At 31.9% G+C, this 27,591-nt stretch overlaps 1 protein-coding gene across 2 annotated transcripts in view; it reads right to left on the bottom strand.

The window, feature by feature from the left end:
• LOC129981490 (calsenilin-like) overlaps positions 1 to 27,591 on the bottom strand; it is a 220,610-nt gene that overhangs the window by 35,316 nt on the left and 157,703 nt on the right. The window contains exons 3-4 of one of the 2 annotated variants that reach the window (XM_056092341.1): positions 16,007 to 16,076; positions 1,767 to 1,837 (exon numbers count right to left, since the gene is read on the bottom strand). In XM_056092341.1, coding sequence (XP_055948316.1) covers positions 1,767 to 1,837; positions 16,007 to 16,076 — 141 coding nt within the window. The remainder of the gene's footprint in view (positions 1 to 1,766; positions 1,838 to 16,006; positions 16,077 to 27,591) is intronic. The other variant, XM_056092342.1, reaches the window with a different exon arrangement.

Here is a 27,591-nt window from a genome sequence, read left to right as displayed (position 1 = left end):
GAAACCTACTGAAGATCTACTGAATAAAATTATTTAATATATTCAATACATTTAATATATTCAATTATTCAATAGATCTACTGAAGAAAATTATTTAAATTCGAATACATTTTATCGAATTACGTTCAATCGAAATACATTTAACTACATCCAAAAAAACGGAAAGAACTCTTTTAATACCTGACATTGTAGCTCAAACTAGCTGAAATACGCTTAGAAGGATATCTTGCGCATAACGGTATGATGTGAAAATATGTTTCCTTGCTTATATCGGGATTCAAGACATAATGCTTCATCATACGGGAAACCTGAACCGGTCGTTCTTTCCGGTTTCTTTCTCCTTGCCCACCTTTCCCTTTTCTTTACTGCTTTTCTTAAACCTTTTTTTAATCTATAAATAATTCTCCATTTCTACTCAGACGAATAAATAAATCTTTACTGTGTGTACTTTATTTAATAACTGAAACTGCGGTAGAGATTCACTGTTTTTTTTTCAAAGAAAATAAACGCATTTAGAAATACATTTTTATTCCAACATAAAGAGAAAAATCAGAAAAAAAAAACATAGAAAGAATAATTGCTGAAATCATTATAACGTTCCAATTAGAACGACATCTGCCGGCTGTGGATGCAATAATTCGAAAGCCCTGCGTGCTAGAAGGATGAAACTTGGTAAGTGGTCGTTGTACCAAAATATTACATTTCTACAAAGTTTTTAACGAAATTCCTCTATTGGAAGTATCTCTTGTTAACCCGTTGGTGTGCAAGCATAAAATAAGAAAATGGATGGAATTTGGCGTATCATTTTACCATTTAACTCGTAGATTTGTGTTTCATTTTTGGATAAATCCAGCAACGCGTCGACCGTTTTTCGGCATATCTATTCATCGTGCATATGAACATGAGCAACTGAAAATGCAGCAAACAACGTAAAGAAAATTTGATATGTGGCATGAACACAAAAGAACAGATTTAGACGCGATCGATCAAAAGAAAGTTGATCAAAACGCATATTCAAATTTTCTTCATTCTGGTAACAAATATCACGCTGTATTACCACATTTCTCGAGAGGGTTCCGGCTCTCTTTCGTTGCTTTAATCGGTGCTCCTGAGATGGAGCAAATGAAAAAAAATCCTGTTCATTTGAAATTAACAAAAAAAAAAAAAAAAAAAAAAATCAGCTACTAACATCGAAATCAAAAAGAAAAGTCATTCAATGTTGAAAAAAAAAAAAAAAAAAGGCAAACATAAACTTTTAAAATAATTGCCTCAGTTTCGCAGGATCACCGTCAGCTACGTGTCCTATAAAACGACGACCCCGATGAGCGCTTCCTTCGACGCATCTCAAGCCGGGAAAATGCTTCCTTCGTCGCCGGCAGACGATCGTTGCTTCCTGACTGGTTGTGTTCCAAGTATCAGCCAGCGGGGAAAAGAGAACGCAGGCATTTGAACAATTTCTTTAAAAACAACTTTCCCTTCCCCCTCTTTTAAAGGAAAATATTCTTGAAACTCAAACTAATTTCAGAATTTTAGAGATGGCTTCGCTTTTGCATCGTATCAAATTTCGTTTAAAACAAATCCTCTGTTTAGAATAATGCTTTAAACTCAAAATTTGTTGTCGTGTGAAACCGAAAACAGTCTCGATTTCGCAAGTGATACCTTCGTGAATATCATCTGCTAAATGGCTGTGCTGATGAGAACAAGGCAAGATTCCACTGCAGAGGAAAATAAAAATAAAATCATAATCAAGGGAACGCTCTATTAACCTGAAAGTTAATTGTACCATTGTTCTGTTGATCGCAGGCCTTGAACACGTAGTGGGCGTACATGGTAGCATCTGGAAAGCAAAAGAAAGAAAGAGGGAAATCAGTTAATATCGTTAAAAAATCAAAGTTTTGAGAGCAACTAATATAAAAATGTAAACAGTGTCTCATATTTTTTAAATATTTGTAAGGGGAACAGCTTGAATGTTGGAAGGATATAGCGATTAGAGTACTTGGAGAACATAATTCCTGCACTATGCGCCAAACTGAAGAGCGCTGTAATCCATTATATTTTAAAACGAAACTTGTTTTCCATCAAATATTTTATTTGTTATATTCTTTCTAGTGACTTAAGGGTGGTAACAAGAGAAGACACCACAGTTACACCTACATAAAATGGCGCCCAGGACAAATAACCAAAACAACACCTTCGCTCTTCGATCCCCATATCCTTCCCATTTGACCTGAAACTTCAGATAATTACTGTTAAGACTGAAACTGGAATGAAAAATTTATAATAATATATGAAATATTTTTGAACTTAAATGATTTGCATTTTATAAATTAGCTTTTATTTTGTATTGTCAACCATTTCGAATGAATTATTAAACATATTTAATTTTGGCTATTCTAAAAGCTTTAATTGCTACAAACAACCAAGAACTAAATTACAAAAAGTAACTGTGCTCAAATAATGTATTATTTTAATTGAAGTCAATTTTGATGCACGAACAAAATGAAAACATGCAGGATGCTTTGCAAATAGTGTAGGACTTTAAATTTCATTGTTAAAAAATTAAGCAGAATGAATCCCGCAAAATATGAGAATTAATTGAGATTATTTTAGTCAAGCATGAAATTAACTCAAATCGCAATAACTGCAAAAAGATATAAATAAAGTACTAATTTAAGGAATTTATGCATTTGAAGAACAAATTAATGCTGTACATGGTTTTACCCTAAAACTAAGCAACATTGCTATTTTGTAAAATGTAACAAAATTAAACCAAATAAAATAAGAATCCGGCCTGAAGACTTTCTCAAGGGTCACCCTCAGGCAGGGATTAAAAAAAAAAGGGATTATTTTTTCTGTGAGGAATACAGACTAAAATGTCCAACAGAATTGATTCCTCATGACCCGAAAATTCCCTGAAATTAGCCCTAAGAGATACACCATATTTATAGAAAAGAAAAAAAAAAAACAATAAATTAGAAGAATACGACCACTAATAAGCAAAAATACAATAACATAAAATAACAAAAATAACCATATAATAACACTCAAACCAATTATGAAAACCAAAAGGAAAGAATATACCAGCAGAGACAGTGCGAGAATCTAATGTTTTTGAGTTCTACAGTAATTTATTGCATTTGCTCAATTTAAAAGCAGAAAAAAAGTTCATTAGATATAATGTTCTTTTCCTATGGAAAAAAAAAACGCACACAAGAGATTTGAAGTCTTGACGAAATAATTCAGCTGAATTTCAACAATAAAATCTATTATTGCAAATCATACTTAAAAATATTTTTGAACATTGGTAAATTTGAAAAAAATTGCATTACAACTGAATTTACATTATTGAAAAGATAATTTTTGGAACTGTAAGATAAAGTAGAAATTATTTTCAAAGCTTATCGCTAAAAAGCATTAAAGTTCCGCTTACTTTTTAATTAGTTAAATCTATATACAAAATTTTCAAAATTCACTTCAAGACGTATGAACGCCAATTCGGTAGTCTTAAATCAAACGATTTACTCTATCACGTGGAAGCAGACAGATTGTCTATAGATATATTCTCATGGAAGGACTTTCTGTACATTTTATCAAACAAGTAAAAATATTTCCATCTATACCCTTGGAATAATACTTTATTCCTATTTTTCGTGCGGATTTCACGAATTTCAAATGAAAGCAATGTCCAATCGATATAAATATGAAAGCTGTAACTTCTTATCTTCACGCATACCATAAGAAACGTTGTGGAGTTATTCGGTACATTTCCTTTTCTAAAAATACCTGAGCATGGTCAAATATACCACCCTTTGAAGCTTTCAAAGGGGACCTTCTCCAATTCGCCATAAAATATTATAGTGCTACATCCTTTTTAATAAACGGATTTTGTTATCATCTAACTTTCGGATAGATGAAAACAACTTGTTTTGACGCTTCTTCGAATTCTTCTGAGGCACTTTTCTGCACAAATTGAGTGTAAACCACTGTTAGATCGTTTGCTTAGATTTAAATAGTTTACAATATCTGATAATCAATTTATAGTGCTGTTGATTAAGATCCAGTTAAAAATAAAGGCCTTTTTATTACTTAAAGATTAAAATATACAACATTAATCACTATCAGTTTAGTTTCTAATTCTGAAATAATTCTAAATTTTTAATGTCGTTATCGCTAATAGAATATTGCAAATGGTAGAAATAGAGAAATAATTTGTTTTACCAACGGATAAAAATGAAGTCTTATTTTTTGCAGCATTACAATGTCGGTAATTACTCTGTCTACATGAAATTGAAAAATATAGAAGCTCAATTCAGGATTATATTATTAAAATGATAAACTTATTGTTTGTTATCAAATGACAGTTAACTATTTGCTCTAGAGTTATTATATTACAGTTAGCTATTAAATTTAAAAATCAAATAGGTTATTGGTTTTGAATTTCCTTTTATTTAAAAATGTGTTTAATATTTAAATTGGAGTATATTTTTCCACAAAAAGTTTTAAGGTGCATCGTTTACCAAAAAAAATGTATTGCATGGATTCAGTACTTTATTCTCATTGAAATGACCGAATCTTTTCCGTGAAATAAGAAAACAATCTTTGCCAAATGAGAATCGAATATTTTAATTTTTACCCTAAAAATAATAATTATTATTAAATTTAAATTTGGAATTGAATGAAGATACCCATATTACTTATTTATTAAAACCATGAATGTGTTATATATATTGTCGCATTGAAGAAAGGCAGTCGAATCTCCATGGCGGAATGGTCATAGCACTGACCTCATATTCAAGAGATCGTTAGTTCGAATCTCGCTTGAGACAATGTCCTTCACAGTCTGAGTAAATATTTAATTCCTTGATTTTATGTTTTCCTTTATATCGTGTTCCAGCAGATTCTGAACCTTTCTTTAATTTAGCAGATAAGTGTTCTGGACTTTTCTTACTGTCTCCAGAAAAGTATTCTGGAACTTTCCCTGTTAGTATAAAAGCAGAAGATTTGTCAGTCACTGTGTTCCGAGTTCAGAGTCGAGTTAATAAATTGGTTAGCTCTACTTCTTGTGTGTGTCATTCAATTCCGCACTAGAGTATCTACGTGACAATATAAAAATACAATATAAAATTTAGAAAATTTGCAAGATTTTTTTCCTTCCGGATGTTTACTCAGCGTCAGAAAAGAAATTGACTGTAGAAAAGTAATTTCATTATATATTTGTGTTAAAAATGATCCTCATCCACCCTATTCTTCTTCCGGGAGAAGAATTTATTATATGAAGAACACCGTATTCTTCCTTACGAAAATCCACCAAAACTTTGTCAAAGCTTATTTCTTTGTCTTCCGGTAGTTCCAACAGTTTTGAATAGCGTCGCTTTTCAAATGTATGTTCACTTTCTCACGGTAAGGCTGATCAAAAAGCACGGGATATTTAAAGCGATATTATTTGCTCAGAAGCACTGATTCTGACAATAAAGTAGTCATTTGCAAAGCTGATGAATATTTACTGAATTTATTTTTAATATATATGTAAAAGAGAAGCGGAAAGGCACTGGAAGTGAACTCCGAAATATCCGAACGAATACAATGGAAGTGATGAGAATTGAATGGAGGTCTTATCTACTGATCTATTGCTATTATGACTTTTGACATTCTTTGAAAACTCGTCAGTCATTATAATCACTCAAATGGTAGCCCCATGAAAAAAAAAATGTTTTCTTCATGATTATTTTCTCAAGGCTGGGAAAGTAAATGCCTGATCATCTGGAATGTTATCGGAACTATAATTTTATATCTTTGGATGGAAATAATGTGTCGCGATATTTTTTTTAAAGAAAGGCTTGATGCCGAGGTCATTTTTCAGCCTCCAGTCTCTGGCGAGCGTCTAGCTTTTAAATGCGCTTCTGTACGCAATAGCTATCTACAGGATGTCGGCGCATTGAGATTTAGGTGCTATGTTTTAGCATTAATGCACTTATTTGAACAAACCTCTGGTTTGAGATTCCGGTTGTTTGAAGGAAGAAAAAAAATTAAACTTTTGGTTGGATGCGATATCGCATTGCCCAGCTGCAAAGCATTCAGGGACATTGGAAGTAAATGTTAATTTCCAGAACAAAAACGTGAGGATAAAATATGTTTCCCAAAATAGTGTTGTGAGCTCAATTTTTTCAGTAATTTTATTCTTAATGCAATTCAATGAAGAACTCAATTCATTTATTGAAATTAAGTAAGAATAGAGCAAAAGAGGCCAAGGAGATGTTTCTGAAATATCAACTATCTTTTCTTCTTTAATAAAAGTCTCACCGTTTATCAGTTAGAATCAGTTTCCATTTGCTATTTTCTCCGTTCTTTTTTTAAAAATTCTAAATCGATGACTGCAGGGAACAGATCTTTTTCTCGAAATGAACTGATATCCCCCATTTTGATTAAATGGCCAGATTTTTTTTTGAAGCCAGTTCCCGAAGGCGGCGGAGCGACTTTATGCATAAGAGGATAATTTCTGCTATCAGTACGGAACAGGCGCGTCTCTCGGGGGCCAGCCTCTGTTCACGAGGGCGAATTCACATGCATCATTTCAGTCAGAACACATTAACCGCAACTGCTTCATTCGACAAACGCTCTGTTCAACCCTCTTTCCCTCAAGAGTATGTGTTGTAACAGGTAGCCAAAAGGGTCTATGCCTAACTGTTGTGGAATCAAATGTGTCGATATTATATTTTCTACTTTATAAATGCAATGTTCTTAAATTGCTATTTTCCATTTATTATTATTTCGAAGACGGATTAGATATGGATGATATTTTGAATGCTGAATATAGGCATTTTAAAAGTAATCCGGAAGAATCGGTTATTAAGAATTAAGATTATTTATATTTTTCTCCTTTTAAGTTTTATTGATAATTCTTATTTTTTTCATCCAAGATTTTGCTAATGAATTGCACTAATATCGCATGGTAAAACTAGAGACGATTGAGAAGAAATTACAAACTAAATTTAATAGAAAATTCTTATTAGATTAACTTTGCTTAAATTAAATCTATTATTAAATAAAGTCTGAGGGATTATTTTTAGATCAACAGCCGCGTATAATTTTTCAAAAAAAAAAAAAAAAAAAAAAAAGACGGTTTTTTAATATAAATCCAAATTTTTAAAATTAAAATTTAAATAGTTTAAAATAACTTAGCGCTTTTATAGATAACATACAGACTTTGTTTTCCCTATTTAAACTTATTATTTAAAAGCTTTGATTTGTACAAAATTATACAAACAGAATTATAAAAACAAATCTGTGGAATGGTAAAAAAAAAAAAAAAAAAAAAAAAATGAAAAGTAATCGAATTTAACGATAATTAAAAAAATATCTACTCTATACGCTAGCATCTGCAGTTGGGATTTAATAGCTGAAGAAACCAAGCAAAGAAAAAAAAAAAAAAACAGGCAGTTCAATCTAAAGAAAGTTTTAATACGACACGTTATCAAACTACCTCCTTCAATGCTCTAAATGTCCGAAGTGGAGCCCATCCTTTACACTTAATGATGAAATCAAATATCCAGTTTGCAGCGCTCCTACCTGGGAAATTTTCAGAACTAAAGAAATAGTTTCTTATACGAAGATTTCTAAAATAACAGTTTATCAAAAAAATTTTAACCCTATATCTACAGACAATTAATTCATTTAGTTGCTTGCATGGGGAATCGATAACGATGTGTGGGTTCTATGTGTATATTTTCACACATGTCTTTAAAAATGAGGGTTTTATTACAATTCAATTTTCTATGCCAAGGGGTAAGCAAAACAGTGGGAATTCAAAATTCGTCAATGTAAACAAGAAAGTCATGCACATTTCTCCCGAAACATAACAAGTAGACACAGAAATAATAATTATTTTAAGAGGGGAAAAATTTTTTTTAATTGCTAACCCTTGATTCAAAAAAAGAATTGAAATATACCAAGTAAGTTTAGAAGAAGACAAGAATCGTCTTTATTATGATCTGAGAACCTGTTCAAGCTTGATTGCGAGTCTGATCCGTGAAAGGGACGAGTGCTTGTTTGGAAGGAGGATCATCTTCCGACAGATAATGCGTTGATTAGCTCCAAAAGAAATTTCAGAGTTATTCAAGAAACAGGATATCTGGGTACCTGTTTCTTCTGAAGCTCGTGACAAGTTATAAAAAAAGGAGAAAAATATGTCATTCCTATTTTTAGCCGACAGAGAATAAAAAGGGAACTTCCGCACTGTTTCGTATTATGTAATGATAGTTCCATTTTGAAAGATGACACTTTATTATTTACTGCTTTCATCGTTTCTATTATTTGACTGCTTTCAGATGTTTGTGTACACACTCATGCATTAACACAGCTTGTGTGCTGAAAGTTCAATTCTTTATTTTAGATTTCATTCCAAAAAAAAAAAAATGTGTTAATTCTGGCAAATTTATGACAAAATACGCGTCTTCCCTATTGGTATGAAAGCAACATAAATGGAAGCAATATTTCATGTGATACATTTTGATTAAAAATTTAATTCCTGTCAAATTTTGAAACGTTTTCTATAACATGGGTGACTATTTTTATCAACAATTTTAATGTTAACACCTTACTGTTTCCTTGCACAGACAGATCATCAAAATATATAACTAAAATGGCGACTTGAATACGACGCATTTTTGCATATCATTCTTAGATTTAATTTGCGTACAGGTGTCTTAGTACTGTTGCTATAAAATAGGATCTTTTGGAAAAAGCTGGTATTGTTTTTCAGCCTAAGGAAGTTTCCATTAGGAGAAAGGCCTTATAAACTAAATTTTGAGATGATACTGAAAATAGTGTTTTTGATTTAATTTTTCTTTAAAATAAGAAAATTAAGAATTTTCTATATAAATTTAGGTACAAAATGTGAACGAATTTATGAAGAGTCGAGATTCCAATCTCTGAAGTATATCTCACAGAGACTTGATTTGCAAAAACTATTCCCCAAGATTAAAGAAATAACCCTTCTTTGTTATACTTTCTTTCTTTTGGCAGAATGTAATATAGAAGCCTCATGATCGTTATGGTAATTACTTTAAAGAACTTACATAATCACAAAGTTCTTTTGAATAAGTGATCATTAATATACAACTTCTTAAAAAAATTACGTCAGTGTTTATACAAAACAAAATAAAAAAAAGATTTGGAAAATTGGGTTTTAGACATTTTAGTTTCAGGCTATTAATCCTATGAAGCTTAGAATGATATATTTGCTTCTGAGTTTAGAAACGTTATCTCATCAATAGTATTTCAATGAGTTGACAGATAATTCAGCGTTCGGGTTGAGAAATTTGTTGCCGATTTTCAAAAACTTTTAAAAGCTGAAAATAGAAAAAAAAAAAAAATTGTTTATTTTATTTTTATTTTTAAATCAAACAACTTTAGTTTTTAACTATATGGGCTTGAAATGACAGATAAGGATTTGTTTGATTTATTTTAATATCCTTAAAAATTAATAATTCATGATGCATAAAATTGGATATTTATTACCTGTTAGAAATTTTTTTCTACAAATATCTTCATTTTGCTTCCGATTGGCAACATTTAAAGATGAAAGATATTTTGTAATGCAAACAGCAAAGCTTTTAAACAATTTTATTAATATTAATCTAATATTTATTTCAGTATTTATAGTTTCTATATCAAGTCTACTGGTAAAAAAACCCAATTTATATTTTATTCCTTTATATTCAGTAATTGTTATTCTTTTAAAATTGATTCAATGATTTGTATATATTTGATCTAAGACGTTCCATTTATGAGTATGAAAGGAATATATATTTGTTTTATTACAAAAATTTCATACAAACACTTGTTTGCATATCTTTTATTTATTTATTTTTTGAACTTCATATAGTTAAATTCAGAATGCATAATATTATATATATATATATATATATATATATATATATATATATATATATATATATATATATATATATATATAATTTTTTGTCAAAGTTGTGCAAAATTTTTAAAACAGCACCGCGAAAATTCTGTTGTTTCATCTTTCATATTCACACACTGCGGAACTTTTAAGACAGGGAGAAATTGCATCGCTCCAAATGAAGAGAAAAGGAGAGATTTTAATATTTGCGGCTTCTCTTTTGACTTCTCAGCCTCAACACCTCAGCAGGTATGCCTCACCTCCAGATGGCGTTGACAGTCGATATTAAACCGATTTCTTACGGCATCTGATCATGCCAAGAAAAGGAGATCTCTCTCGGGTATTTATTTACGAAGCTTCCGCGTTTGCCTGCTCTCGGAAATGAAATCGCTCTTGTTCAACGATAAGAATAATATTTAAAAAATTGCTAAAGAATGCATTTAAAAAAAAGCTGTGTTTTCGAATTCTAATTTGATTCTATTTTTAATAAAGATCAATCCACAAACAAAAATAAACCTGAAAGTATTAAATCCCCCCTTGCGTTTTCACAATCGAATATGTATTCGAAATCGAGTATGCAGGATATTGGTGCAAAGTTAATTTCTAAACCGTTAGAAGTATTCATTACGTATAATTTGAAAAATGCATTAAATGGCTGAAAATGAAGGGAATTTAAATTTATATACAGCTCTCTTAGTGCAACATTTGTAATATAAAAATATTACTTTACCTTAGACTCAATAAAAGTATTTCATTAAAATAAGTAATGAATGGCGCCATACCTGCGCCAAAGGACTGCTAGGGCGTAAAAGTAGTTTCTTGAGGGTATCAAGTTATGTAGTACAGATTTACTTGAAATTAAGAAAAATTAGTATTTCTGTCGTACCAAAAGATGAATAATACACATATAATTTTTACATTAATTTATATATGATATTATCCAAATATACAAAACTTGTTTATTTGAATAATATCCTTAAAATTAATAAATGCATGTAAAATAAAATACATGCATTTATGTCTAAATTAATTATTGGTACATACGACAAATTATATATAAAATAAATTATTCTACTGAATGAATAAATACAATAGAAATAATACTCTTTGATAAATGAACCGTTAAAATGACTTATGTAAATGATCAGGACTGGCAGACGATGGGTTACAAAAATTCTGATTTGAAAAAAGAGGCAAAATTGTGAGGCGGAAACAGATAAATCGTCGCGTTCATTTTTATTCGAGCGGCCGTATAATGACAGGCTTCATCTCTATAAATTTTGGCGAAAATTTGATAGAAATCTACAAATTTGGTTTAAGACCAAATTTCATCCGTCTAGCTCAAAGCGTTTTTGAGTTATCTTTTTCACAGACAGACAAACATTATGCCAAAAATGCTGAGAGGTCTAAAACAGGAAGATTTGCCAAAATCATGACATTTTGTGACACGAACAGTCTGTGCACAATATAAAACTGCCATTTCAAGCTGCTCATTGCTTCACCGGCCGTCAGCGGTTTTTCCCACACAAATCGAATGCAGGTGGCGGGCCTGCATGCCGAACCTTAAAAACTTTTCGGCGTGAAGGACTATGAAAAGAAAACGCTCCGGGGTGAATGGAGGAGAGAATACTCAAAAGGTCTCATCAAAGAGTACGGGAGTAGAAAAAGACGGATGATTGATTGATAGCATTGCTTTCAACGGCTCATGCTCTTACAATTTTGACTTAATTACTTATTTTGACATTTTTATCAAAAATGTGGACAGTTTTTAAAAAAAATATACAAACATTCTTGAAGCATATTTTTAATTAAAAAAAAAACTCTTTTGCTTCTAGTGTATTAATAAATGAACGTAAATTTTGTGTTACTATTTTATTATTTTCAATCGGTTGGACCTAACAAGTTTTTATAATTCATTGCTATAAATATCAAGGAATCTTAACATCAATCTTTTTCTCATATTTGCTACAAAGTGATACTCTTCATCAAAATTTAGCCGACATTAATTGATCTACTGCGAGTGAAAATATTAGAATAGTTTATTATCATCAGGATTTTTTTAAATCCTAAAACAACAAGAAAAAAAAAATGATAAAACAATTACAAAATTTCGTCTACATAGCCGTGGACAAATTGTACATAAAAATCAAAAAATCGAAATCAAAAAGTAAATTATTGAAAGCTCACTTTTAAAAAAACAAAAAGAAACAAATGTAAAATAATCCTTTTTAACGAATTCATATTAAAGATATTCCCTTTTCAGACTTACTGAATTGTTCATTCAGGAACGATCTTATACAACATCAAATATTTTTTCATCCTTTCAACATTTTATCTCGTTACTCAGTTTGGTTATGACACTGCTGCGCAAAGTTGATTTTTTTTTGTATTTGTTATTTAAATTTCTAAATTAATTCTAACAAAAAAGAACTGATGAATGGGACGCGTGGCGGTGGGTGTAGAAGCATCCTATGCGGATAGCAGCGGTGGCGATCGCCTGTTGTGTGAATCAGATGAGACGCCCCAATATTCTCGTTTGAATTCCTGTTGATAAGGGAGGTTTTTAGTTTTACATTCTTGCATTTCATAAGATGCATCAAAGTGGTCTGAAATTTAAATTTCATAATATTAAGGCTTTGAAAGAGTCCTTCCGTTCTTTCTAAACATTTATAGATCCATTAAATTTAGATACTTCTAGCTACACAAGAAAAAGACTTTTGCCAGATTTCAAAAAAAGAGAAAATTGATAAATACAAAAGTATTAGTTGTGGAATTTTTCGTTTTTAATTTCTTCAGGCATCTGTAATATCATAAAAACTGTCATTTTTAATTTGTTTGAAACGATTAACCCATGAAGAAGCTGGCAGGTAAAATTAAATTCCGCATTTTTGTAAAGAAAAATGATCGAAAAATCGGTGCAGGGGACAAAATGACGACACGTGTGTTTCAAAATCTGGGTGATCGGATGCATATTAGCAGCAAAAATCTGTTACGGAAATGTCTATTCACTTCTTGGATGAAACGAAAAACAGAAACAATGGAATGAATTCATTGAGCCACGGAAGAAAAAAAAAAGTCACTGCTTTATAAATAAAGTGGGGCGTTAACGGCTTGAACAATTACGGTCTGCAAAATAGAAATAAATTCTTTGGAGGATGTAATACAAAAAATATATAACAATTAACTTTCATAGAATCATATGATGAATAAAGAATAAAACCTCTTCTCAATAGTCTCATATGGTCAATATATTTCAAAACCGTCTGTTTTTAGAAAACAAAGAAAAGAAAAGAGAATCTTTGACAAACGGATTGCCTCCCCGCCAAATTCTTGCTGCCTGCTCAGGATGCGCACTGGATTGCTGCATGACGAATGAAAGGGGTTCTTGATAAAATCATGGCCGAAGGAGGGCTGTCGATGCAATTCAGTTATTATTCAAAAATGCTTCGGGCATCGCTTTCGCTATCGGGTTTTGGGTCGGACGCCAAGAAGCTACGCCGAGGAAAGAAGCCATCGGACTCAACTCCCGCGAATCGAGGAAATGGGGAGGCCTTTTGATGTCCAATACAATTAGTGCGCCGGAAACGATTCATTCTAATTACCTTCATTTCCATAGGCGAGCAATCCTTCGAGAGTTCCGAAATGATCCGATAAATCGCTCTGAGTAATGAGCCCGCTTTTCTTTCATTTGCCGACTCGTTGTGAGGAATAAATCTGTGGCTTTAAAAAAAGACACTTTCTGTTCCGCATGTTTTTAATGTGACATAATGAGCAGAGCTGCGGATTTTCTTTTTTCAGGGGCCTTTCCTTTTGCAGCAAAATAGCAAACTTTTTTGTTGGTAATTAAATTTGTCAATTTTATTTCAAATAAGATTACCTGGGTTAACTAGATTTATGCCGGGTTTACTAGTCCAAAATTTCTCTGCAGTTAAATTATTAAAAACATTTCAAAATTAAAAATTTAGCTGCATCTAATTCCCCACAATTTTTAATGTAAATAGTTATGCGCAAGTATAGAATAGAATGATCGATGCTCATAAAAACATTTAATTATCAGCAAAATACACGATTTATGCTGATTTGATTTTTCTACTGTTCTCTGTAATTATTTTAATAAGTATATCGTTTCTTTTTCAGGCTTTATTTTTGTCGTTATTTTCTCAGGCTGTGTCCCCTGTTTTTGAATGTCCGTATTAAAGTTAAGAAAAACTGTCTTATTTTACTCTAAATGAGTTAATACATAAATATTACTTCAGGCATTGAAAATTATTCATTCCTGCATGTTTGGAAATCAACAAAACGGTAAGTTTCCCACTCCACTCCACAAAACATTTCACCCTGAAGGATTCACGAAAGATAGTTAATAGAATTTATTAGAATGCGATGAGGAGTCTAAAATGGTTGTTGATAGATTTTTTTACTGTCAAATTTAAGCAAACTTTTGATTTATCGATAATGTCCTTAAACAAATTATTAAAGCAAAAGATTTGTATAAATTTTTGACTTAAACAAAATTAATTTTTTTTATTGTCGATAAATGTTTTCTACAATTTTAAGAAATTTAAAATTTATTAATTCATTCTGTGTACTGCGTATTGTATATTAATTCAACTGTAATATTACATTAGTATATATCTCAGAAAGAATTAAAAAGTCCTAAAGGATGCGTGCAATAGAAGGCAAAGTTTTCATATTGATAATATTGCAGTTTGTTCCGCAATTTTTTCTTTAGGCAGGCAATTCCGTTGGATCATAAGCTCTCAGATTCCTACTAACGGTTCCGACAGGCGATCACGGACCTGCACTTGTAAGTACCGCCATTCCGTCTAGGCGTAGAACACAAATGGTGTCATTTCCCTACTGCTGATGAGTGCGCGTGTCGAACAAGGGAAGTTTAAGTGAGATTGCAACCTCCAGCGAGGCGATGCTGTCAACAGCGCTGGATTACGGAATGCGCAGCGGAAGCACTCTTGCATACTTAGATAATATTCCTCGTTTTCTGTTAAGTTTCAAAGCATAAATTAAGTAGACTTCATTCCCTGCTGTAAAATTTTTCTTTCTCGTGCATGCTTAAAGTTCTTTAATCCTAGGCTTGTCTCGATAAGTCGTTCAGATAAATCATGCCAGTTTTCGCTTTCAAAGCATAAATGCAAGCTTCCATCAGGCATTCAAACTCTTTAATAAACTATGATTGGATTATATACGAGCGACTGGTGACAAAATATCGCCATTTTTCTGTTATCGTTCTAAAAATTTTAGGAAGCAACTGTGTCCGTAACTGCCCGAAATCGTAACACTCTTCCACCTTCCCCATCATGCAGCACCTGCCACTCATCCGGGGGTCACTGGACATTTGTAATTAGAATGAGTGCAGATACACGGAATAGGTTCAAAATTTGATGTGCATCTTCACAATTCATCCATTCAGCTTATTGGATTTTCTAATGACCACATCCACGAGGGAGTGCAGATAAATGTCTTTTTAATGGACACAAATGAAAGACCACACACTTCATTGCATCCAACTAGATTCTTACGCTTCTGAGTTACTTTTACCAAAACACATAATGCAAAAAGGGTTTGGGGGACTTTCCAAGGTCTCATTCAAGATTATTCATCATCATTCATTCGCATCCAATTTTCAAGCAACCCTTTTTTCCTTCGTGCACGAGAAAACAAAAACTCTTACATTAAAAATGCGCTGAGATGGATGTCACTCTTTGCTCATCTGAAATGATCCATCTTTGTCCACTGGTGGTGGAAAAGATTCGTTCATTATTTCGATTTTTATACAGCATTAGCAGACTTCAATGATATTCAATGTCATTGTATTCAGGAAAGGAAAGCAAAGAGAGAACAAATGCACGAATTCACATTCAAGCCGGGGTCTCCTTCATTCCTCTGTTCATTACAAGTCGTACTTGCTACTGTCATGAACGGCAACTTCCAAAGTGCGCTTGGAGAACAGTGAATAAGTGAATGATGTTGACTGATGCAAAAGCGTTATTAAAAAAAAAAATCCCACTGTTAAGAAATCCCACTGTCTTGCACAGAAACGTTTAAATGACGGAGAGAGAAGTGAAAAGAACTCACCACCTTGAGGGAAGTAGGAGCTGAAAATGTCCTTGAAAGTGTTCTCGTTCACCACTCCAGTCGGACACACCTGCAAAGAGATCAACACGTTAGCTCCGAGTCCATTTGGCAACTGCACGGACCGACCATCCTTCTCTTAGGTAGCACAACATCCGTAAGAAAGCTTATTTTTGCATTTAAATAAAATTGATAGCATAATTATAAAAAATATCAGAAATAAAGAACTATTCCATGCTTTAAATAACATTAGAACCAATCGTTTCGATGAGTATCATCTCTCAGATAATAGCCAGTCGAGCAGATTTCGTTAACGCTGAGTGAGCAAGAGGTGCATCTTTCTCGCAGTCTTCCTTTGGCTGAAAATCGTCTCCCCCAGGAAAATCTCTGTGAATTTTTTCAATTCCTCGGAGTGAAGAGCTTTTTATTTATAATGCGGATCACTACTTCTAATAAACTTTACATTTCCTATTTGTGTTCTTTGCAGAATTTGCATTGCATCTTATTCCAACCTGGAATCTGGTAACCCTGCTTTAAGTGAAATCGAATGATGTCGTGCTTATTTTTAAGAAAAGGGCCTGGAGGATCATCCACCGAACTCTACTGAATAAATTTGGATTTTATAAAAACCATGGCTGTCCTATAACGAGGAAAATAGCACTGAACATAGTTGCATGCACAGTTTAAAGTTTTTAACTTATAGAGCAAATCATTGGAGCAAGCTCATTTTCTGTCGTCAAACAATTTCACCTCTAAAAGTTTTGATCCCACAAAATGTTTTCAATAAGCGTTATCTTCACATCCATTGAAGCTTTTTGATATCGATTCATTATCTCCGGCATTAGAGGATGACAGTCTTTGCTGTTAAGAATCCCAATATTATCCATTTCAATAATAATTTAAGAAAAGATGTTCATTCTGTGATGTACGGACCATTTGATCAGTTTCCGTTAGTAAAGACTTTAACCCGCTTCCATTTGCCATTGTCATATGTAAATAGTCTCAACAAAAACTATGTCTTATGTTGTGCAATAATGAACTAATTCTAAAATAAAAGTAGAGTTTCGGCTCATAACAATGCATTTACGATGCAACGATTAAAAATAAATAGATTTTAAAGAATGGAACTGCAATAACAACTTTATTTATACTTACACCCATATATTTAAAATGAAAGAAGCACCATTCACTCAAATACTGCACATTCCAACTCTACAGTTCACATATGGCAAAAGAAAATTTTTAATTCTTACAACAACTGCGCCATTTGGCGATCGTACTACTAGGTAATTCTATTGACTCTAATAATAACCGCCTTTGGAATGATGGGTGCTAAAGTTCTCAATGAAATATTGGATATAGTTTTCTCTTTCTCAGCAAAGTATTTTTAAATTTCAGTATTCTGACAGCGAGGTGACACATACTATTTTAAGAGCCTTACAACCGCATGCAATGCATTTCCCTAATTTTCTGTCACCTCGCCTAAAATTTGAATTTCAAATTGAAGAACAAAAATGATAAAACTTCAGCTAACACAAAAAAAATCCTTGCTGTTAATAAACATTTTTATTTAAAATATGAGCACAGAAAGTGGAATCATTGAAGTTTTAAATATACAGTCTCTCAAAAAAGTATTGGGACACGTGGCATGAATAATTACAAAGATATATATAAAACTATTTATCACGTTAAAATAAAAACAGAATGAATCAAGAAATATTTTAACATTTGGTGTACAATTTGTAAGGGAAATTTTATTGGTATTTCGGAATTATAATTTGATCTAGCTTTTCAAATATAATTCAAAGGCAAATAGGAGCCAAGAAAGGATTGGGACACATTTGAAATGAGAATCTTCAACAAATATATAGCACATCAATAGAACTGAATTTACTACCACTTTTTTAGTCTATAATTTTATACATAAAAATTTCAACAAATAAGAATTTTTTACAGAAAAAAATGGCGAGAAACAAAGATATATAGATTGATATGTGAAATATTGTAATAAATCATTGGAAAAATGGGAAATCAGTTCGCTGTATGGGATATATCTTGAAACTGAATAAGTCTACTGTTTTTGACATTACTCACAGATTCAAGAAAACAAATAATATTTAAAACAATCAGAGATCAGGGTGTCCAAGGGTATTTAATGAAAGTGAAAAGGGGTGGATTGTGAAACAAGTTTACTTTAATCAAAAAACTAGTGCAATAAAATTGACTCTGCAATGAAAAAATGAAGTTCGTAAAATCTGTAAATCCTGAAACTGTTAGAAATGTTTTAAGAAAACATAAATATCATGGCAGAATACCTCAAAGAAAACCCTACACCAGCAAAGCAAATCGACTAACTAGGCTGGCATTTGCTAAAATGTATGTAAAGCAGTCAAAAGAATTTCAGAAAAATGTAATTTTTGTTAAGAAAAGCAAATATAACATTTCCAGATCGGTGCAAAATGTTTGGCGGAAACCAAATATAGCAATGCACGTAGAAAAAAGTATGGCCTACTATCAAATATGGATGTGGCAAGCAAATAGTCTGGGGTTGTATGGTAAGCATTGGTGACGGGAACTTGCATTTTATTGATGATACAATGGATAAATGTGTCTATCTTGACATTGGGAATATCAAGACATAAACTATACATTAATTTCAAGATTTAAACTGTACCAAGGTTGGTACCAACTGTACCCAGTTGGCACCGAAAGTTACTGCTTATATTTACATGTTAATGGTCCCTAGTGTTATTAAGACCCCTGAACAAAGTACAGACTTTAATCCCATTGAGCATGTGCAGTACTATTTGCAGCAAAAATTGTATGAATATCAAATTTCCAACAAGCAGAATTTAAGAAAACATTTGGTAAAGAGTGGGCTAAAATCGATGGATCATTTTGCAAAAAGTTGGTCCAACTTTTACTTGATTTCTTATTTTTTCAATTATAACCATAATTACATTAATATGAGAGTTTTGTTTGAATTATTCTGATTAGTAAATATCAAAATAATATTCCTTTTTTTTTTTGGTTTTGGTTTCATTTGTACATTTAAGCAAAATATTATGATAAAAAACTGTGAATTTGTAGTGTGTCCTAATACATTTTTGACAGACTGTAGTACAGAATATTTTTCATAAATTATGTAACTCAGAGGATTATTCGATAAAAATTTCTCTGATTCAACAAAAAAATTATTCAGTGCATTAAAATAAGAAAGCAATTTTGTAGCAGTAAGAAAGAATTTTGTAGCAGTAAGAAAGATACTTTGTTTTCCTACAATGACTCAAAATGAAAAAGCTCCAACTAAGTAATTACATTTCAAATAATAATAATAATTCATCGATTAATATTAATGTGTTGGAAATTTTTTTATTTTAAGTTATTGTATACTGCGTTTTAATATTTATATATTTTTTTCTTTGTGGTATACCTAAAACAAGAAAAAATATAAAACTGCAGTCAAAATGAAATTTATCCAATCAGATATTTCCTTTGATATATTTTATTTACTCGCAAATAATGACTTATTTAAATCGTAAAGGTGTTTTAAGAAGCCCTATTTTGCGTTTCCACATTTTCTGATACATATTTAATGAATTTAATTCGATACAGTTGCTTCACACTACTTATCAAGAACGCGTAACTTACCATTTTATACTTGCAAAACTAATAATTAAAATTCCTTCTACAGTTCAACGTATCACTGAACGTTTTCGCCGTGAAAATAGGATTGCAAATTAAGAAGTTCCTAAAAAACCTTTTCTGAAGTAGATGAACGCTGGATTGTTAAACAGATTCGGAAAAAAATCCAATTGTAAGTACAACGAATTGAACTGTACAGGCGGAAAAACAACTTGGAATATTTGTTTGTGCTGCAACCGTTTGTGTTGTTATAAGAAAACATGGATAAGACAGCAGAGTTGCCAGGATGAAGCCCAAAAACTGCGGGTAGAATTCGCGCAACGCTTTCAGAGTATAAATTTTGACTTTTGGAAAAATGTAATTTTTGCGGATAAAAACAAATATAATATTTTCGTGTCAGACAGTAAAATTATGTTAAGGGGAAACAAACAAACAAACAAAAAACCGAAGAATTTAAAGCAAAGAACGTGAGAGATAACATAGAACAAGGGAGGGGAGACTCCATTTTGGTTTGGGGTTGTATAGCAACAGCGAGGTCTGAAAACTTCAAGTAAATGATGGAAATATGGATAAAATTCTTGCAAGGATAATCTAAGAAAAGTTCAAAAATACTGGGCACTGAACGGTCTTTTCAGTTCTGTCAGGTAAATGATCCCAAGCGCAATTCAAGAATGTCTACTGTATCACTGTCCGAAAGTAGTTGATATCGATCCACAATCTCCAGATTCAAACATAACTGGAAGTCTGTAGGATCTACTGGATGAAAAAAAAATCAGAAAGCGTCAAATTTCTAATAAAGAGCAATAAAAGAAAGTCATACTTTGGTCCTCAGATAACACTAAAAAATCGGTTTCTTTTAGGTCAAATAGATTTACAGCTGTAAGACTTGCAAAATGACTGGTCACAAAATGTTAATTTTTCTCTATTTATTTTTACTCATTCGATTCAGGTTGATCATTTTCATTCTGACAGGAAAGCTTTCATTTTTTTGTCTACTGTTTTATTATGAATTTACTAGATGCGATATTTTATTTTTGTTTAAATATAATTAGGTTCTTAAATTAATAAATTATTTTGTGCAAAAAGAATTTACATATAACTTATTTCTGAGTGTTTAAATCAGTTTGAAGTTTTGTAATGCATGTGGATCACTTCACTTTGAATCCCTGTACATCAAATTACATTGTATTAAGTAGCAGCGGTATTTAAAAAAGGATGTAGTGGTGTTTTTTTTAAATCATAGATTACTTGGTTAAACCTTAACTGTAAATGCTTCAAAAATATATAAAAAAAAAACATTTAAAAACATTATTATGCAAAAAAAAAAAAAAAAAAAAATTCATACCTTCATGCTCAATAATGTGTGAAAAAAATCTAGGATGAAATATTTAAAACAATAATGAGAACACTTTTAGTTTCTTTACAACAGTGAAATATAATGATAAAAAACTAACAATATTTAAAATTAATTCAGAATAGAACTAAAAATATACAAGAACAAAATTGATATCATTAAAAAGATAATTTTTTGAAATTTTGTTTAAATATCATTTCTGTTCTATATATTCAAACTTTATGGCGAAAACAATTTCCTTAATTTTCTATTAATTAAAACTTCGAAGAAATCGCTCTGATGTTCATTCTCATCTTCCAAAGTTTATTTGCGCCGAATTGATAGCTATAACTGTAACGATCTGTCCTGTAGAGCATCAGCACACACATTCCATTTTGCATTCAATAATGAGAGTGGTATTTAGGCAATAAAAATCGAGAAAGAGGAGATATTTGCGGTTATTCACTCCGAAAATTGACTGGTTTATTCCGTAAAAGCTTTTTAATTATTTTAACTCTTCATTCATTGGAGATCTCATATGACGCCTTTTGATAACTATTCGTTATTTACCAGGAACGTCATATGACATCTTCAAAATGCCGAATACAGTTGACTGGAAATGACTTAATTAGATCATATAATACTCAGCATTCTGCAGTATTAAGTGTTTTAAATGTGGTTATGCAATATTTGAATTGTGAAACGATGTCATTTAAGTAAGTTCAATTTGCGATTAATTTTTTTTTTTAACTTTCATTATTTGTTTTGCTCATTTTATTAATCATTATCGTAAATTTTTTAAAAATAAAATATCTCGAATTTTTTAATGAAATTAAATTTCAATAACTTTCTGATTATGCAAGAGTCGCAAAATCACTGGCCACACAAAACGGGAAGTTCAATGATGTGTTAAACGCGCAATCAATTAAAAAAAATTATATTTAAAAAGTTTTTTTAATTATCTGAAACTATAACAATAATATGAACATAAATTCTGAAATAATATGAATTTAATAATAAGATTTTGGAATATGAAATCTTATTAAAAATGGTACGATTTAAATTGCCATTTCAAAAATACAAATTCTTTTGCCATTAAAATCTTTTATATGATTTATGTTTACGTTTCTGTTTGCGGTTAATTTTTAAAATGTTTCTAAAATCTATTGTAAAACAATATATTTCATTGTTGAAGTGAAATTCAAATCGCTTTCACTTTGCAACCAATATTTCATCCTAGTTTCTTTTTCATTTTGGCCAAGTTTCAGTTTACGGCATGCTTTAAATAAAAATTTTGACATTTTGTTGTACTTATAACTAAAGTTTATCTTCAGAATGAAATTGTGGTGAAAATATTTTGAAATTCATCCATTTTTAAACAGTTCTGCTTTTTTCTACGAGGTACTTGGATGTATAAAAATATAAGCAGAGAATTAGAAAAATGCATAGAACAATGTACAGAACAGTATAAAGCTTCAATAAGAGTGTGCTTTATACCTCTATGAAAATTTGTATTTAAAAAATATTTTGCTAAGAAAAATCTTAAGGCTGAGTTACACAAGATATTTAATTAACCATTAATCTCGACGTATCAACTGATCGCCAAAGTCGGCGTATTCTCAAACAAATTTCTCAAAGCTTCATTGGAAGAACATTTGGTTAAGTAAATTTTGTCTGCATTTCTAGTATTCGAAAGCTGCTTAAAAGGACAGGGGAAATGTCATTATCGCTGACGGATTACATACGGAGATTACTTTACTGCAACAATCGTATTAATTTTATTCTTGCATTGCTCCAGCTTTTAATTACCATTTATTTTAAAATCGAAAATTCTTTAATTCACAATGAAAAGCGATGTTTCAATTCAAAACATCCAGGGCATCGAGAATCTTTTTTTGAATCAATCAGAAAAAGGCAATAATTTTTTTTATAAATTTGATAAATGATTTGAAAATGCATTGGCTCTCACTACTGCTAAATCCGAATCCATACAAAAACGATGCCTTAACTTTATGGAAACTATACTCTCTACTACCCCAACTTCAATATGCCGTTTCTAAACTTTTTTTTCTATTTACAAGTAATCTAAAACTCCCTGACATTTTGGGGGGATTTTCTGGCATTTGTGCAGCCGATCATTGTCTCATGCGTAAACATCTCTTTCACAACGCGGCACCTCTCCCGAAGAGTAAGGGACGAAATTCAACTTTATGGGGAGTTTTTCTCTTTAGGAGAAAGCAGATCTATAAAATGAGCAGAAAAAAGCCGATTAAAAGCTTTTTTTTTTTTTGCATGATGGTTTAATGAAAAGAAGGCTTTTTTTTTTTTCATGGTCTGCCTGTCTCTCGATTGCGGTAGGGTTCTTTGCTTCCCTCATTATCAATAAATATATCTATTCATGAATGTGTTCTAACATTAAACTATGAAAGGGAATAATTTTCCATTGAATTATTAGAAATTTGTCAGATGAGTCTCTCGAGGGTGGTGAAATCTTGATGGCTGAGTGGAACAGTGAATAGAGATTCTTCTAGTGTAGAAATGGTTAATGAAAGGAAGTGACTCAATCTCCCAAAAGAATGGAGAGATATTTCTGGGTGCAGCTGTTCCCTGGGCCATTAAATGAGAAAGTGGAAAATAAAGTGGATCGAAGGAAACGATCGATGGATTTCCTTCTGCTAGAACACATTCGTCATGCAAATGACAATCAATACATCTGAAGTCGTCGACAATGTACTTGCAGAACATTCGGAAATGTCTCCACATGTAATGACGAAACGTTAAAAAATATCGATCATTTCAAAGATAGGAGCCAGAAAAATAGATTCGTTTAAGGTACAAGCTATCTTTTAAAAAGACCAACGCAATAAAAAGGAACACCAAAACATTTGAATGGAAGATTAAATAATCGGTGACAGTTTAAATCAAATCATAAAAAAATTACATGCTGACCTGAATTTTACCATAACATATTGAAAAGTAATTTCTGTATTTGAACGAAAATTAGTTTCAAACATCATTATATGTATTGATGCCTTAGTGCAGAAGCTATTTAACTTCACGAGGCGTTTTTTACAACGCCATACAGCGTTGAAATGGCCCTTAATCGGAAATGTCTACATTTGCATCATTTTAACTCAAAATGTTAACAACAGAAATTTATGAAACAAAATAAGCAAAATTTTGTTTCCTAATTCCATATAATTGTTTTCCTCTCAGATATGGAAATGAATACTATTTTATGTTTTATAAAACTACATTTAAAGATATATTTATATGGTGTTTATGTATTTGCTATTCACAAAATAGCCGCTCTTGGCTCTTGACCAATTATTCGCCTAGATTGTTGAATTTTTAGGCAGTTAAAATGGAATGGACTTCTGTAAAAAGTTATTTTTTATGCGATTTAAAGACATGACTTTAATTGAATCTCTCTCTTACAAATTAGTGAAGTGCATATTAAAAAGTATATATAATAGGAATAGAAGCGGAAATGAATATTCTTCCTCAGAAGTAATACCCAAAGATTCCATTTTTACAGCAGAAGTAACTGTTATTTTAAAGGCTTTATCATTTATCTCAGATTGTTCTGCAGACAGCTATATAATATAGTACATTGATTCACTGAGCGCTCTGGAATCCCTATCATCTTTACATGCTCGCAGCCATCATTTGCTTTTCAACATTTTAAACTTGTATGATAAACTTGTTTGAAAGGGTTTTCAAATTATTTTATGCTGGATCCCCGCACATGTGGGAATTTAGAGAAATGAAAAGGCTGATATGGCAGCCAAATTGGCTACTACTTTCTTGTCAGTACAGATTCCTCTTTCTGATTATAAAAAATATATATAAGTCACATCTTGCATTCCAAATGGCAAACTGAATGGAACACGTTGATTCATAATAAGCTTCATACGATTAAGCCTACAATAGATTTCTGGCCTACTTTACACAGCAGAAAACTGAACACAATTTTAGCAAGGTCAAGGATGGGGCACACTCGATTCAATCACCTATATCTGTTGATGGGGGAACCTAACACCATTTTGCTCAATTTGTATTAGTCCTATGTCTGTTTTGCACATTCTTGTAGAATGTCCACGGTTTTCTTTTCAGCGTCTTGAATATTTTCAGAAATCTCACTCTGATTTGGGCGAGTTGCTTTCCGAAACTCCGCATGTTAACCTTTTTTAATTAAAAAAATATTGGCTTTTATAATCATACGTAAACATTATCCTTGCTTTTTAGTACAGTATCATACTTACATTATTGTAGCGCTTTTACATGACTCACAGATTTGCACTTTTAAACATTTGGATTTTGTAAACATTCCATGTATTGGCTTTATTATAAATTGATGCAAATATTTTAATTTCATGAACGTGGCGCAGCTAAGCCAAAGATGGCTTTTGTGCCGTAAAAAAACAAACTCAACTCAACTCTTCTTGAAATATTGGCCACTTATTCAGTTCTACACTTTTGTAGTATTTTTTTGGACACATCCATGAATTTTTCAAATTAACGAGGTGATTTCTCAGAGAGATTTACCGTCTTTCGTTCACTTGATGACCAAACAACGTACATTCTCAGACGTTTACCTCCTAGAATTCATTTCAAGGGGTTTTATGGGGGAAAAATAATTGCATATGTAATATAATTATTATTATCTTCATATGCTTGGAATACAACTGTAGAATGCTTTAAAAAAATTTAATCAGAAAAAAAGATGATTAATTGACAAATTTTTTAGGCGCATGTTCAATTTTTTGACTTTAAATTTTATGTATACCACAAGAAAATTATGCAATTAAAATATTCTGAAGACTTCATATTTGTTTTTCAGCCCAGTATACTTCTTGATGTATATGTTAACGTTTCTGTAAATAGTAAGTTTGCATTACATTTTTTACACCTTTAAAGAAGAAAGTAATTGGTGTATAATCAGTTTTGAGACTCACTGTATATCTAGTCTTGGAACTATAAAAGAAAAATATATGCTATGTTTTGCACATGTGCAGTTCAAAATTACTGACATTAAACGTTAAGATTTCTTTTAATATCCAAATTATTTATATTAAATTATTACAAAATGTTTCGTGTGCATGTTGTCACATATTCTGTAAGATAATTTGAGTGAAGAAATTCTGCATATCATAGGAAAAAAACGTGTATAAGAATTTGGGACTTCATAAGAAAATCTCACATGTTCCTGAATGTAAGTACTATTTTTACAAAAGAGCGTGTTAGTAGTACATCAGAAAACAAATATACAGTCCGATGATAAAAATTGAAAAGCATTTTCGGCTTTTTGAAAAATGAAGTGTGCTCATATAATTTTCTTCTTCGTCCATTTCCGATAGTCTTTTAAATTCCCTCGAGACCGAGGCTTCAATGCAAAATGCGAGATCAAGTACCGGGTGCGGCATAAATTCGTGCAAATTTCATAAAATCATAATAAAAAAAGTAATGCTCGAAAAAAATTGCGGTTTGCGGTAATATTTTCAGAGAGCCTTTGGATTTTGTTATTTCCATTAAAAAAAGCGTATTTAGAAAATGACCGATAGATGGCGCTCACACGTCATACCGAGACGGTTTATGCAAATCAGGAAAACAGAGCACAGTAACATTATAGTACATTTTATTTTAAAGCAAAAGATGCTCAATATGACCGCTAGCACAAGGTATTAAGCAAGTGAGACTTGTAAGATGTCGGCATCAATGCCACCAACGACCAATTGAATGGCATCTTTCAGTTCCCTCAAAGTGGCAGGAGAGCTTCGGTAGACACGAGACGTAGGGTATCCCCCCAATCAAAAGTCCGCTGGAGAAAGATCTGGCGATCGTGAAGGCCAATCATTCTTACATTCTCGGCTTATCACTCTTTCCTCAGTGAATGTGTCTAGGAGGAACGTCTTAACGGAACTAGCAACGTGGGGCGGGACACCCTCCTGCATGAAGGTGACGAAAGATAATGCACGTCTTTGCTGCAAAGCAGGTATAACGTGGTTACGCAAAAGCCTAAGATAGCGTTCTGCAGTGACGGAACAGGTTTTCCAACCGAATACAGGACAACGCTCTTCAAAAAAGAAAGGGCCTAGAATGAAGGACGCAGTCAAACCGCACGAAACAGTCACATGCGGAGAATGTAGTAGTTTGGTCGTGTACGCATGATGGTTTGATGTCGCCCAGATACGACTGTTTTGCGTATTGACGTCATCGTACAATGAAAAATGAAAAGTGGGCTTCATCTGCCCATATGATGTTCAGTAACCATTCTGGGTCACGTTCCATTTGTGCGAGCACCCATGTTGCAAAGGCTTGTCTTTTCTCGCAATCTGTTGGCAACAACTGGTGAAATGGCGTCGAATGACAGATCCATTTCCAGCCTTGTGTTTTATAGCTGTGCTGATTTGCATAAACCGTCTCAGTATGATGTATGAGCGCCATCTATCGGTCATTTTTAAATTCATTTTTTAATGGAAATAACAAAATCCAAAGGCTCTCTGAACATATTCCCGCAAACCGCAATTATTTTCGAGCATTAATTTTTTTATTATGATTTTTTGAAGTTTGCACGAATTTATGCCGCACCTGGTACATTCTTTACATG

This window comes from Argiope bruennichi, chromosome 8, assembly GCF_947563725.1.
Source record: "Argiope bruennichi chromosome 8, qqArgBrue1.1, whole genome shotgun sequence".
NCBI lineage: Eukaryota > Metazoa > Arthropoda > Arachnida > Araneae > Araneidae > Argiope > Argiope bruennichi.
The sequence above is the reverse complement of the archived record's forward strand: the minus strand, read 5'-3'. Positions and strand labels throughout refer to the sequence as shown.